The sequence below is a fragment of the Neltuma alba genome, unplaced genomic scaffold, assembly GCF_004799145.2.
Source record: "Neltuma alba isolate B1F8T4 unplaced genomic scaffold, ASM479914v2 tig00012967_pilon, whole genome shotgun sequence".
In the NCBI taxonomy this organism is placed as follows: domain Eukaryota; kingdom Viridiplantae; phylum Streptophyta; class Magnoliopsida; order Fabales; family Fabaceae; genus Neltuma; species Neltuma alba.
The window spans coordinates 5,125-20,362 of NW_021637326.1; the positions used below are offsets into that span (position 1 = coordinate 5,125).

At 35.5% G+C, this 15,238-nt stretch overlaps 1 protein-coding gene across 1 annotated transcript; it reads right to left on the minus strand.

The window, feature by feature from the left end:
• Positions 1-1,276: 1,276 nt before the first annotated feature.
• Positions 1,277-9,321, minus strand: LOC114733129 (receptor-like protein 4). Its single transcript, XM_028920533.1, has 9 exons — positions 9,237-9,321; positions 8,047-9,120; positions 7,589-7,739; positions 6,737-6,808; positions 5,674-5,742; positions 4,868-4,936; positions 2,858-2,935; positions 1,990-2,195; positions 1,277-1,853 (listed from the first exon to the last, which is right to left on the minus strand). The coding sequence occupies exons 1-9, from the start codon at positions 9,319-9,321 to the stop codon at positions 1,747-1,749; spliced, it is 1,911 nt and encodes a 636-aa protein (XP_028776366.1). The 3' UTR covers positions 1,277-1,746.
• Between the last annotated feature and the right edge of the window lie 5,917 nt (positions 9,322-15,238).

Consider the following 15,238-nt stretch of genomic DNA (forward strand, 5'->3'; position numbering starts at 1 on the left):
TTTTAGATCAACAGTTAACATGGAGATTGCACTTCTTATTACAACCATATATATATAATTGACTGAATTAGGGATTAAAAATTTATCAAATCTAATCAAATTGTGGATTATGTTAAATTTCTCCTTTTTATAAATATAATATATTTAATAGATAATCAGAAGAAGGAAAGTGTAATTTTGACAATAGTCTGAAAAGTGGAAGATTCCAGCAAGAGTAACTGCTACAACAAAACTAGGGAAAAAAGATTGTTGCAAATGCAACGGCAAGTCAGAAATGACGACCAACGGTAATAGGATTTTTTGGACTCTAATTTTGTTGCCTTCTAAATTCCAACAGGAAGCAGCATCATCACTATGGTCCATGTCCTCTCTCTCTGGAATCTTCTTCTTTGACCGTAGACAGAGTTTAACTAAATATTAATACATACTCTTCCTAAAATTCGAATTATCTGCATATAATCTCTACAATTCTTAAAACATTATGTTCAGGTAAATAACTTTCTCGTTATTAATTTACCACTTACTTCACTAAAATAATATAATCTAATAAAGGCCTTTTTTTAACAAATAGATTGTAATTTAGGAAGGTTATTTACACATAAAAGTTCAGGGATTGTCCGTACAAGATTGAAACTAGTTTTTTTTTTTTTATGTGAAGTTATAAAGGTCAAGAAAGCTATTTATATACAAGTCAGCTTTATATAATTTAGCCTAATATTATGAATAAAAAAATATTAAGTGTTCATTGGCCCATTGTTTAAGGCCAACAAAATAAACAGAAGAAAAAAAAATAGATTTCATGTTAAATCTTATAATAAATTGTACTAATTATAAATTACAAAAAAAAATAAACAAAAGAAAAATTAGATTTCATGTCACTGTTTCAGGAAGATGTAACTATGGCTGTAAAAGACCTAAATTAGCATCAATTCGATCTCAATTCCATTTGACAAACCAATTCAGAGAATTCCATGATATCTACATATTTTCAAGTGAATGAACAAAATAACACCATCACGAAATCTTAAGCTTTCTCCAACATGCTTTACTTAAAATAAATACTACCTCCAGTTTTAATTATAAGATCTTGCTTGTAGTTTACAAACAAGATCTTATAATTAGGACTGGAGGTAGGATAAAGCTTCAAAATAGAAACATAAAAAACGATTCCCAAATAATTCCTATTAAATCTTCAATATAATAGTGACATGCAAAGCAACTTTTAACGGAGAATCAGGCGCATCCAATGGAGTCAGATAATATAAAAGTGGAGAACTACAAAAAGTTCATAGCATAGAACAGGCCGCCCACCGTTATTAGGCAACGTAAATATCAGGGTACAGTGTTGAGTTAAGCAGAATGGACACATGTCAACCTAAAGTACACAACTAACTCATGGTTCAAATCACTTGCATTTAATTGAAGTGTTCCTATCACCTATTCATCAAAGGTTGTAACTTTGTATATGGTTACTGATATAACGGGTTGTGTCTGTGGTGGGTGCGGCAAACAATGTGTAACACAACAAAGCAATAAGTGGCTTCCACAATCCTGAAGAGATAGAAAGCTGTTGGAGAAAAGCCAAACCTCAGCAAGCCGTTCTTTCCCCTCTAAAGTAAGGCAGTGATGTCACATCAACTTGGCTTAGCACTGATAGGTGTATTTACAACTTTCAATTTCCTTTTGCTAAAAGCTGTGTCGGTGAATGTTGTGAAAAATCAGTCTTAAATTTGCAGTGAAACTCGGTTATTGTAAAGTATATGGTGAATGTAAACCTCTGGCATGTTGGCTCTCCATCTCAAGATGCATCAAGGATTTATGTCTCTGATATCGGCTTCTCTTGCCGGCTAATGCTGCAAGAGAGTATATTAGTTCAATAAACTAGTAACACAAGGAAAAACTATTACACAGGTAATGATAATACCAAATATATTTGAAAGAATGAAAATGGCTTTGCCAAAACCAGAATGCAAATGAGGTCATACTTACCCATTAATTCATGCGGAAGTCCAAAATCATATTCGTTCCTTCTCCTCCTGACATAAATACATACCAGCACCAGTAACGCACAGAAAACAAAAAGGCATGACAAGCCTATTGCAATTTTCCCCCAAGTAGATAGTCTTCCGTGTTTCCACAATAAAGGACAAGCTGGCAGAGATGGCACGCCACACAAAGCTTCGTTGCCAGAGAGACTGAATAAAAAATAAATTACTTATCATCTGAATTATTAACATTACAAATTGACTACAATTTTCACGGAAGAAAACTATCCTAAGTTGTACCTCCCAAAAAAATAATTCTATGGTGAAACACTTCTCTTTTTTTTTTTTTTTTTGACCTGAGGTGAAACACTATTTTGCACCTACTGCAAAAATGCATTCGGCACCTGACTTATGCCACTTCATGAAGCAACTGCATATGCCCAGTAAAACAAAAACAATGGCAGGGGTCAAAATGTGTGGTCGATGTGGTCATTCAATTGAGCATATTGAGCGTTACTCAAAGTGGGACAGTTTTCATAAATCATCCAAATTCTAGTTCAGCTTTTCAGAAATATACAAATTAAATAAGCTTTATATATGAAAAGGAGTTGGGTACACAATGAACACTGAGAGGAGGCTGAACGACTTTTACGTAAGAAAAGGCATTAAGTCTCTCCTTCAGCATCCAAAGCTGATCAGGACGACACAGTGAGCTTATATATAGGACTTTCGTAGCTCTACTTGCATTTAATTTAGACAGAAAGACATACAGAATGGTCAGCCAGATAGGGATATTATCCAAGAAAGATAAATTAACCAACATTCCATTCTGAACATAGTTTTATTTTGAGACTCAGGTTAAAGTGACATACTCAAAAGCTCCCCCATGCACACCAACCGAGTAAAGTCCTTCTGGCACTTGTCCTTCCAAAAAGTTATCATTCAATAGCCTGGTAAGACAAAATGGATTAGAAAAAAACACCAAAGCAATACCGTACTGCAGGTTAATATACATACTCAACCTATCCATATCAGAGGGAGGAGATATATAAAAACGTTCCATTTTTTAATTATGAACACTTTAAATCCAAGAAAACTGCTAATGAAACAGCTTCATTGGGACTGTTTTTACCTAGGTTTCATCCCATAAATCAGAAAATCTTGATCTTAACCTTTGCTCTCTTTGACATTAATCCAGCTATTGATCTGGAAACCAAACTATTAAACATAAGGAGGAGAGGTTGCAGTTAATTCATCAGTAATTTGAGTCTTATGCACATTCCCCACCCAAACTTTCCCTTTTTTTTTTTTTTAAATGCAAACCAACCCAAAGCTTTATAAGTGTCATTTGAACTACCAGAAGTGTCCAAACCTCCATGTACTACAGGGTTTATTCAATTTCCTAATCTCTGTTTTAAGATTCTTCCTCATGTGCCCCTCCATTCTAGAGCATCTACAAGAACATGCCAACATGGGAAAGGGGAAGTCTGATGTCAGTGTGACACCGAAATACTCAGAAAAGGCCGACAGGCTTTCCTAACCTTGATAATGGAGTTAAAAAGTGAAGATCCTCAGAAAATAATGACGGAAAAATCCTGCTTATTTTGGCAAGGTTTACAAAACTATATTCCCATGTTTAGTAAGCTACCACCAAAGAAGTGTTTGCCCTCCTATTATTGAGAATTCTGCCCACGCTACTCAATTCTCAACTTCTAACTCTTAAAGAGGTGGAAGAGCAAAGCATGCTAGCCATGATAATATAAAATCATGCAATAAAAAAGGACACATTTATTGGCAATTGAAAAGTACAGACCACTTCAAGCAACAAATGCAAGTATTCTGCCTTGCCCTCAGCATCTTTAGATCCAGATTACCAAAAAAAAAAAAAAAAAAAAAAAGAGGAAGGAATTTCTAAGGAGGAATATTTCAAGCTCCATGGCATGGCCATATTCACCAATTCTATAATCAAACGTCAACTAGCAAACTAACAAAAAAACTCACTTGTTCCATCATTTTTGTTCCCGACTCTGATTATTCAGGATTTAAAGACAAAGAAGACAATTGGTAGAGGCTTTGAATCGGTGATTTGGACTTCACAACAAAAATGGTTACAGTCAGGTCTATGATCTGGAATATTCTGAAACCTTTTTATTTGTTGACAAGATAACCTCAGTGCATATCTTCATCTCTATGATTTCAACCTTCAAGTGGCCTTTACAAAAGTAAGATATTAAGAATGCTTCAATCCATGGAGATATTCAAGAAGAGGTTTATAGTTGCTCCAAAGAGGGCAAGTAGGCAGTAAAACTAAGTCATTATATGGTTTAAAGCAACTGTCTTGGGCATGGTTTAGCAGGTCTAGTGAACAAGTTACAGCCTTGGAGCTTCAAAGGTGTGGAATGAATCACTGTATTTTATAATTGTAGTCCTGTGTGGAGAAATATATCAATTGTTCATGATGACGTTCTGATTTTCATAGATGACGACCAAGGATTTACCAACTTAAAATTGCCTTTTCACAACAATTTTGAAACCAAAGCTCTGACATTATCAAAGTATTTACTTTGCAATCGAGGTGACTAGGCTGTATTTATCTTGTTAGTCGTCTTGTCTCTTGCAGTTATTTTCATTGTCAAGTTTTGATATTTTTGATATTATAAACAAGGACAGAACAAGGACTAAAGTAAGTTTCACCCTTCGGCCCCTATGTTGTGCACAATGCAAATGTTTTACACATGACAATTATGAGATTTTAATAAACTAATTAAAATGTTTAGTAAAAGTGTACTTAAAACAAATTTCAGAGCTAGATGCCAATCATGACATGTTTATGGCTTTATCTAACAGAAAGAGACATAATAGATAACGCAAGGGATACTTACACAAGCTGCAAACTTGAAGAGGCTAAACCGTCTGGTATGGAACCTGTTAATTCATTGTTGGACAAATCCCTGGAGCATACATTATACAGAAAAAAATGTCAAGCATTAAATGATAACGAGGTCGTTTTCTATTTCTCCTTTGTACAGATCAGACTGGCATAATATAATTTTATTAAAATGAGCAGGTAACTCTGCAATTTATGTGGTCTAAGCTGCAGCTAACAAACAATTGTGCAAGAAAGATATGTGCTATCTGAAAATATTCCTTTCAGTCCTCTTTATACAATCCTTTTAACTAAACTACACAGTTTAAGAAAACAGTTAAAATTAGTTAAAAGCAATAAATTTGTAAAAATTCAACCTTTTTTCCGGAGTATGTCCTTATTTAATAAGGGAGCAAATAACATAGAAAAATACTAGTAATCAGATGATGAATGAAAGAGAACGTAGTATGAGAAAAAGATGAGGAAAGATAAAAATTAATTAGAGGCAAAATTAGTAAAAACACATTTAATGTTTAGACACCCTTAATGAGGATCTTATAAAAAAGGCCAATCCAATTCAAATTTTGGGATATTATAAATAGGACCAGAGGGAGCATCACAATTTTCAGAGTAATGGCTCTTCTTACACAAGTTCCAATTCTAAGCAAAATGTTAAAAATATAACTTCAGTGCATCCAGATATCGAAAATTGATTTTCATTGAAGAAAGAGCCCCACTAGGTTTTGTGAATTTGCATAAAATCTGAAAAATAACAGCCTGGTAGAAAAACTGGGTAGCAAGTTTACTATCAGTAATACTTACAAGCGTATCAGGGATTTTTGCCCCAAGCCAGAAGGTATGGAACCACGAAGAGAATTAGAACTTAAGTTCCTGTAATTTTCAAGAGAGGTTACTGGATAATTGAAGTCAAAATAAATAGGGAAAATTGGGGATAAATCACCCATTGAAAATTTAATTGGCAAATGGGACATGAGGATTTTGTGCAACTTAGCTTCTTTTTGTGCAACTTATCTTCCCTTGTGTGCAATGTATCTTCCTTTGTGTGCAATGATCTTCCTTTGTGCGATGTGCAACTCAATTTCCCTTTGTGTAAATGAAATTCTCTTATGTGCAAGTGATCCTCCCTATGTGCAAACTAATTCCTTATATCCAAATAATGTTTTGTGCAAACTATCTTCCCTTTGTGCACTTATCATCCTTTGTGTGCAACTAATCTTCCTTTGTGCAATCAATTATCCTAAGTCCCATTTGCCAATTAAATTTTCAACGAGGGATTTATCCTAATTTTCCCAAATAAATATGACAAAAAATTGGGAAAGAAGGCCACATGGTGCTTGAAAACATGCCTATAATGAACAATGATCTACTAGAAAATTTAACGTGGATCCAAAAGTTTGACCAGCATGATTTAGAGAGAAATGCTTTATAGATAAGATGTGCTAATTATAACACTTTTAGCTTCTCGTGCATGTTACAGTGCTATTTAGGGATTAAGTAGCACTAAAGGTTGGGTTTGATGATTCAATAATGTAGTCAAAGAATGAAAGGACAAGGTTAATTGAATCTTGAAAGAATCAAAACCCGTCAATCTGAAAATGAACGCTGATGTTGTTCTAATTCAAGGAACAGGTAATTGTAAACAAAAAAACAGGAGAGTATAAGGAGAACTGCAGGTTCTGACAGCTGTTTAAATAACACAAACATCAAAGGTGCTAGAAAGCTTCTAACCCAAAAAACAAATATGGACTTAACATGTTTCTTACTGAAGAGTTGTGTAATGGTAGCCTCAACATATATCAGCCGTATAATGATTAGTGAATATCAGGCATTAGCCTTTGTAAGCTTTTTAGCAGTTGATACTTACAGGCTTACCAAGTCTGACAAAAGACTAATCTGGTCACTAATGTACCCTTTCAAGCCTTGACTGCCAAGATCTCTGTATTTAACATTAAAATAAAAATAAAATCAAAGCCATGGAGAAAGAATTATAAATTAAAGGAGAAGCAACCTAAAACTTCTGTTTTTCCTTCCATTTTTTTTTATCTTATGGGGATAAGTCACTTTTTTATGTCATATGTGCAACGGCAGTTTCACCCATATTCCTCTGTCTAGCTTCTTGAGCCCCCTCCCCCAAAATAAATAAATAAATAAATCAAAAAAATGATTTTAATGTGTAATAATGTTGGCCAGTGTTAACTAATCTTCAGTCTTTATAAGCAACCTAAAACTTCTGTTTTTCCTTCCATTTTTTTTTATCTTATGGGGATAAGTCACTTTTATATGTCATATGTGCAACGGCAGTTTCACCCATATTCCTCTGTCTAGCTTCTTGAGCCCCCTCCCCCGAAATAAATAAATAAATAAATCAAAAAAATGATTTTAATGTGTAATAATGTTGGCCAGTGTTAACTAATCTTCAGTCTTTATACTACCTGCAAATTGCAATATGATTCACCATTTTTTTTAGGAAAATAAAAAAGTATTTTTTCAACAATCTTACGTGCTCAATGTCATACAACCAGTTATAATGACTGCATTTAGTAAAATTAATCTCTCACATGTATATTCGGTGAGTGGAAAATCTTTCACATTAAGCATGCCGCATCATTTAGTAAAACTTCACAGTAAAGTCATTGTGCATGAAGCATCAATCCTCTTCCAAAATTCAGTTTAAAAATGTAAATTATAACTTCAAAGAAGAGTAAGACATGCTCACATTTCACTTATCACGAGGGCAGCATGATTCTTATTCATGCGGCAGGTGACTCCTTCCCAAGCATCCCAATTAGTAGGAGCACAAGGATCACCATTCCAACCCATTCTATCAGGAACACGAAGTGAATCTTTCAATGCTTTCATGGCAATCACTGCAAAAGGGTCCCCAGTTAACAACCCACGATTCTTAGGGTTTATCTTCAACCAGCACAATATTAAAATACTTCCCTCCACGGCATATTCCATATGACCAAAAATTATGTCAAAAATGCAATCACATTCACCATTAACATTAGCATAGTATTGCTAACTTTCCGATTCCTCCCTAATTATCTTTCCATTAACGTCTTAACAAGTTGCAAGATAATTTCAGATGCCAAAGAAGAAAATGCATATTTCCTTTGAGTAAATGTAACCAAACCTGTAGATGGTAAATGGATCAAGAGTTCAGCAATATACCTTGTTGCGGCACGGTAGAAGGGTCACTGGCAACCAAAGCATAATTTTCAAGCCCACTAATTAGAGGGGCACCTACTGCAGCCACAAGCTTCACAGTCAACACACTACTGCTCAAATTCCTCACAATATAGTGCCAAGTAAACGCAGCAAAGCTTCCCACCTGCTTGTATATGTCAATCCTAGTTGCATTCTTGCCATTGATCAACACATCGAACACCCTATCTCCTGCCTTCTTCACACTGGAATCAATTTCCGCAAAATGCAACCACACTAAGTAATCTAACTTCGCGTCCACATTCAAATTGTACTCCAAGACGCCATCTTCTCCACCAACAGTCACCGCCGATTGGTACAACTTCATCGGGAAGTAATTGGGCTTCTGTTCAGTTCCGCTTATGGTGTTCCTCGTGGATATAGCTCTAACATCGTCGCGGTTGCGGTGACTCGATAGACCGAAATTTGATCGGAATTCGGAATCGGACTGCCATGACCGACCAAAGAGATCGGTGTCGTTGCTGAATCCGGGACCCCATTGATCAGTCCCGCAAGATAACCTTCCATAATTGACGAGAACGTGCTTATCTCCTATACTCGTCGAATCGTAAGACAGGGGATCGACATGTACAAGCTCGAGAGAAGAGATAACCGGGGGATCAGTAGCCAAGCCGTAAAAGCAGACATCAGCCTCACCGTCTGTGACGTAAGCAAACAGATCAGAATACGCACCCCCTAGAGCTACAGATTCCGGCCACGGAGAACGCCAGCTGAAAATGACAGTGCCCTCGACGGCGACATCGAAAGAAGGAGTGTGAGACTTGCCATCGTAGTTGTCGTAAACGACAAACGTGCGGAGGAAGTAACGACCGGAGGGAAGAGAAGGGATAATGTAGCAGTTCTTCTTGCCGTGAGAGACAGGAAAGAAGCGAAGGGTCTTCTCGTAGGGGTAGTGGAATCGGAGTGGCTCCGATACGACGGAGGAGGCGCCGCCGGTGAAGAAGCGGTCGGAAAGCCAGGTAGTATTGAAGGGATCACTGGTGTTGATGGGGCTACCACAGTCAATATGGTAAGATAAACCTGTGAGAAGGAGGATAAGGAAAAAGAAAGCAAGAATTAGTGGGAAGACAAGGCATTAAATGGGCAAAGTGATTGAATAATAAATAGTAGGAAAATGCGAAGAGATCAGAGGTTACCGTAAGGGTAAGGTGTAGAGAAGGAGGCGGAGGCGGAGAAGATGAAGGTGGAGATGAAGGAGCAGACGAAGAAGGGGAGGGACATTTTCGCCTGACTGCGGAGGAGTACTGTGGAGTATGTCGGAGTGGGAGTGATGATATAAAAAGGAGGGAAAACCTGGGTCAAATGGGGAAGAAAAGAATCAGTAACGAGTAATCGGTGTAGGGGTTGACGGGTTCTTTGCTATCGCTAAAATCACTTAAATCACCTGTAGGCATCTTTTATGTTTATATAAATTAGAAAAAAAAATTTCACATATTTATCTCGTATTGATTAAAAAATTACTTATAAATCATTCTAAATGAGCTCATAATTTGACTAATAAGCATTTCTAAGCACCCGTGAACATATGTTTATAAGTATTTATAAACACATTTTATATAAATTAAGACAAAATTCTTCTTACATACTTACTTCATATTTTATAAATAATGATTGAAAAGTTGTTTATAAATCATTCTAAATAAATTCTTATCATAAAATGGTATGTTTTATGAGAAAATTGCAATAAGGTTTCACGTAAGAGAATTTAATAAAAAAGATCTCTTGAAATCATCATATTATTTTAAAGTCCTAAGGGAACCTCATTACAAGAGATTTTAGTTGTTTAATTATCAAATTGTCCTTTTTTTTAAGTATGTATTGATAACTAAAAGTACAGTCATTAACAACTTAAAGTGTAAAGATTAACAACTATCATAATAGTATGAGTTGTCAATATCTGTCATGATAATTGTTAATTGTTACACTTTAAGTTGTTAATAACTGTACTTTTAGTTGTCAATGCATACTTTAAAAAAAAAAGATAAATGCAGTTTTGGTAATTAAACAAATAAAATCTCTTCTTGGGACTTCAGATTATAATTTGATAATTTTAAAGGGTTTTTTTGTATTTAATTCTTTTATACGAAATCTTATTGCAATTTTTCCATCTTTTATTTTAAAAAATAGGACACACAATAACAAATGAACAAAAATCTTGATATAATAAATATGAACAACTTTACTTAAATATTATCCTTTCTTAAGACCTATTCAACATAATTTTAAAAGAAAAATTATTGTTTTAAGTTAGTTATTTTAATTGAAACATATATTTCTTTGGTCCTATTTATAAAGTCAATTCTAACATATTTTACACAGAATAAGAAAAGCTTTAAATTTTATTAAATCTTATTTAAAATTTAACAACTTTTTAATTTTATCCATATATTATGCCTCATGAAAACAAAATCAATATGATAATAAATGAAGGGTAAAATTATATGATCATATAAAAAAATTTCTCTCTCCATCCTATAAATAGGACCAAAAACTTTCTTCTCTATCTGTCCTATAAATAAGAGTAGAGGAATATTATTTTTCTTTTTGTATGAGGAAACAAGAATAAGAGAAACTCAGTTCATAAATGGGATAATTAACTCCAAAACAAGCATAATGCGGTGATTAGAGAATGAGTTTAATGAAGAGCTAAACTGGCAAACATGTTTTAAAGAGGCGAAGCTGAGCAAATCTAGTTTGTTTAGACTCAATTTGTTTTTAATACAAAATTGGAATAATTACTATAGTATTAGGTATTGTGACCTTTTTCTTCAAAACAAGTTGATCTACCTTGCTCCATTGATAATATTATTGAATGTTCGACAATCATAAAGTTAGATTTTGTGAAATTTACAAATTAAATGCTGAAATTATTTCCTACCTTTTTTGTTCTGCATCTGTTAGCATCAAGCAGTTTCATGCCCAAAAAACAGTGGAAAAAAAGCATAAGAACGAAAATGAAAACAAAACGACAATAACTACTATAACTACTCAAGTTGAAATCGAACTGAAAATAACTACTCTAGCTGAATTTGTTGAGAATAGTTGACAAATTATTCACCAACTTTACCACGTCAATTGATAGTGACTTTTGAAATTTAATTAAATATAAAGGGTTAAGATGAATATTTGTCCCAAAAGTTTTAGTTTATGAACATTGGCTATCTAGAAGTTTTTTTTGGCTCAATATCATTCCAGAAGTTTTTAAATCATAGCAATGTCACCTTGCTGTTATTTAGGTTAAGTTTGATCGTTAGTTGACCAAACATGCTGAGTTGGCAGTCCATGTGTCATCCAAGTCATTTTCTTTTCTGGGTTAAGATACAAATTTGTCCTATAAGTTTTTACTCAAGAATGCTGGATATCCAAAAGTTTTCAAATTGTAGTAATATTGTCTCAGGGGTTATTCATGTTAAATTTGACTATTAATTGACGAAATACGTTGAAAGAATAAGTTCACATGCGATCCACTTCTTTTTTTTCCCCAATGTGAGAATTTAGCACTAGCTTTGGAAGAATCATTGGTTCAATGCTTTCCTAGCCTGCAACCATTCCTAAAATCGACCTCATCATTTACATTTTTCAAAAATTCTCGTGAGCTTCTCCTTTACATATATCTTTTCCTATATTTTTGCTCTACTTTTGTTCTCATAGAAAGTACTAAACTAAGAGCAACTAGCAAAATAACAAATAGGTGGAAAGAGTTGTTTTTGTATGGAGAAATGACATTAGGGTTTTGAACCAGGAATGAAGTGGATAACTTTTTTTAAAAAAAATGAAGTGGATCGTTGAAAACCATGTCTTAGGGGCTCTCAAAGAAAACTAAATCAAGCTAAACTGTAATATAATAGCCTAACCTGGATTGAATTTGTAAGGAGCCTTTTTATATTGGGATAAAGGTCATTTTTGCCTCGGAAGTTTCCATAAAGGAGCACTAGCTGCCAGGAAGTTTTTTTAAGTGCAATGTAGGCCCGGAAGTTACAAAAAGGTAGCAATGTGGACCTATTTAGATGGAGACTTACCGTTTTACGTTAAGTGACACCGTGTAGCATGAAGGAGCATCCTTGCGAACAACGTGGCATTTAGTTGGATGGGAAATATGGAGGCAGGATGGACACGTGTAAATTGAAGTGAAAAATGGAGAAGGAAAACGGCAAAAATTTGAGGAGGAAGATGAAACGAGTCTAGTAGTTTTAGTTGTGGACGGAGAAGGAATCACTGTGCTAGGGTTGGACGAAGTGTGAAGTGTGAATGAAATCAGAGGGCTACAAGTCTCAATGGCATTAGGGCAAGGAAAGGACGAGATGAGCATAGAGATTCTTTGGGAGACAAGTAAGAATGGAATCTATTTCAGTGTTGATATGAAAAAGGTGTGATTGGAAGCTTTTTTTATCTGGATGGTGAAAGTTCATATTAGTCCTTTATTTTTTGTTCATTAGATTGTTTGTTAATTAGTTGTTTTCTGATAATTAATCTTGAGTTTAAGCTAGTGATGGCATCGGATAGTGAGAATGGTGGTCCCAAGGGTGGTCCCAAATCTGGTGTGGAATATTGGTGTTATCTGGGTAGTTTGCTGTGTGAGTTTAATAAGAGGAAGAAAGAGTGGAAAGAGACAAAAGAGCATCTATGTGAGGGGCATGAGTCCATTGCGGCTTCTATCTCAACATCTGGGTTGACAAGAGAAAATTGTACGAAGGGTGGCAACAAGGAAGGTGAAATCCAACTAGATAAGGGGAAAAGGAAGTGTGTTGAGGAAGACGATGGTGGTGAAAGTAGGCATGGTGACGATGGGGATGATGCTGATGATGGGGATGATGCCGATGATGGGGATGAGATGGATTGGAATAAAAAAAATATGCTTCTTAAAGACTTTGAAAGCTGAATTGATTGAGAGATGGAAGGAAATAGAAGAGCAATATGGGGATGTGGTTGAGGGAAAGCAGGGTCATAATGCATCTAATAACATAGATGTATATGATAGGATTGAAGTTTCTCATGATAATGGACAAAATGAATGGGTTGAAGTGGTGAGTAAAGGGATGGGGTTAAGAAATGAGAAGCAGAAAGAAGTAGACGAAGGAACTGGGGATTTGTTAAAGGGAAAGTGTGATAAGCAACCTTGTAGTAACCCCAGACTCCCAGTATGTGTGATGTTAGTCAAATAGGTCATGATAATGGAGAAAATGATGGGTTGGAAGATATGAGTAAAGGTGATAACGAAGTTGAAGATGAAGATGATGAGAGTGAATATGGTGATAATGAAGGTTATAAGAGTGAAGAGGATGATAGTGAAGATGAAGATTTTTCCCCGAGAGATGATGAGTTGCTCGTAGATGATGAAGATGAAGATTTTGAGGATGAGGACTTGTTTAATGAAGTGGGCCCAAGTGATCCTAATGGGCCTTTCATAGAAGTGAGAGCCCATAAAGAAGCAACTGGGTCTGAAGATAGGCCATTTTTCATGCGGGGATATATATATGCAAACAAAGCTGAGTTGGTAGGAGTAATAAATAACTATGCCATTAAGCTTGGAGTGAAGTTAAGGCTAGCTAAAAGTGAGCTGCGTAGGGTAAAGGCTTTGTGCGAGGAGGGGTGTCCATTTGTGCTGTATGCATCAAAAGAAGGGACAAATCCGAGGCTAGTAGTGAAGACCTTTTGCCTAGAACACATATGCGGTAGGGTTTTCAAGAACCCTAGGGCTTCAGTGAAGTGGATTGCAAACTATTTAAAGAGGAAGATCCAAGAGAGGCCACAGTACAAGATTGTTGACATGAAGAAGGACATGGAGGATGAGTTGAAGCTTCATGTAAGCATTTATAAATGCAAATGAGCAAAGAAAATAATTATGAGGCAGATGGAGGGAAGCTATATTGATGAGTTCAACAACCTGCAAGCTTATTGTCATTAGTTGAAAACATCTAATCCTGGGTCGAATGTCTCTCTTGAATTGAGTAAAGATGCATTAGACAATGGAAAGAGGATGTTTAGTAAACTCTATATATGCTTTAATGCTTCAAAGGTAACTTTTTTATTTTATGGTGGTGATTTTTTAATTTTGTCAAATCTATGGTGGTAATTACATTCTGACGTGGTGTCTTGTTTGTTAGTGCTACTAAGACTGGATGGAAGGCAAGGTGTAGGCCAATTATAGGAGTTGATGGGACTTTTTTGAAGGCAAATGCCAACAGTATAATACTAACAGCGGCTATCTTAGACACTGATGATAGCTTATATCCCATAGCATTTGGGATCACCCAGAAGGAGAACACTGTTAATTGGAAATGGTTTTTCCAATGGTTACAAAAGTCATTGGATCTAAACAATAGGGAGCGTGTGACCATTATTTCTGATATGCAAAAAGGTTTTTTCTTATCATAATTTGTCATTTGCATACAACTATTTCAATTATGATATAAAACATAAATTGTCTTCCAATGGTGTAAGGGTTACATTTAGTTGTGTCAGATGTATTACCAGAAGCTGAGCATAGATTGTGTGCAAGACACGCTTATGCTAATTGGAACAAGAGATGGCATGGTGGTCAGTTGAAGAAGACTTTCTTTGCATGCACTTAGAGCATGTTTGAGGAGCAATTTGATGACGATTTGAGAGCACTCAGAGCTTTGAGCAAAGAAGCAGCGCAGGCAGTTGTGAGTTACCCTCCTCCTACGTGGGTAAGAGCATTTTTTAGTACTCAATGCCTATCCTGGATTGTTGATAACAATTGCAGTGAGAGTCTTAATGCCTAGATAGCGAGTTTAGATACTTGCCTCTAATTAGGATGATAGATGGGATTTGGATAAAGATGATGTCTAAGTAGGCTGAGGCTGAGAGACTAGTAGAAAAGTGGAAGGGAAATTTTAGCCCTAAGTCTATTGCTTTGTTTGAAGAGAATAGGAAATTGTCTGTGCATTGTAGGGTTGCCTTTAATAGTGATGATGGGTACAAGGTACATAAGGGTGACAATAGGCATAATGTGTTTATGAATAGGAAACAATGCATGTGTAGAGCATGGGACTTGATTGTTATCCCTTGTTAGTGTAACATCCCAAAATTTCTAACCCAGAGATAGGAAAATAGGTTACACCCTAATATCTTTAACATGATTAATGAAAGAATTAGGATTGACCAAGGCCAGGTG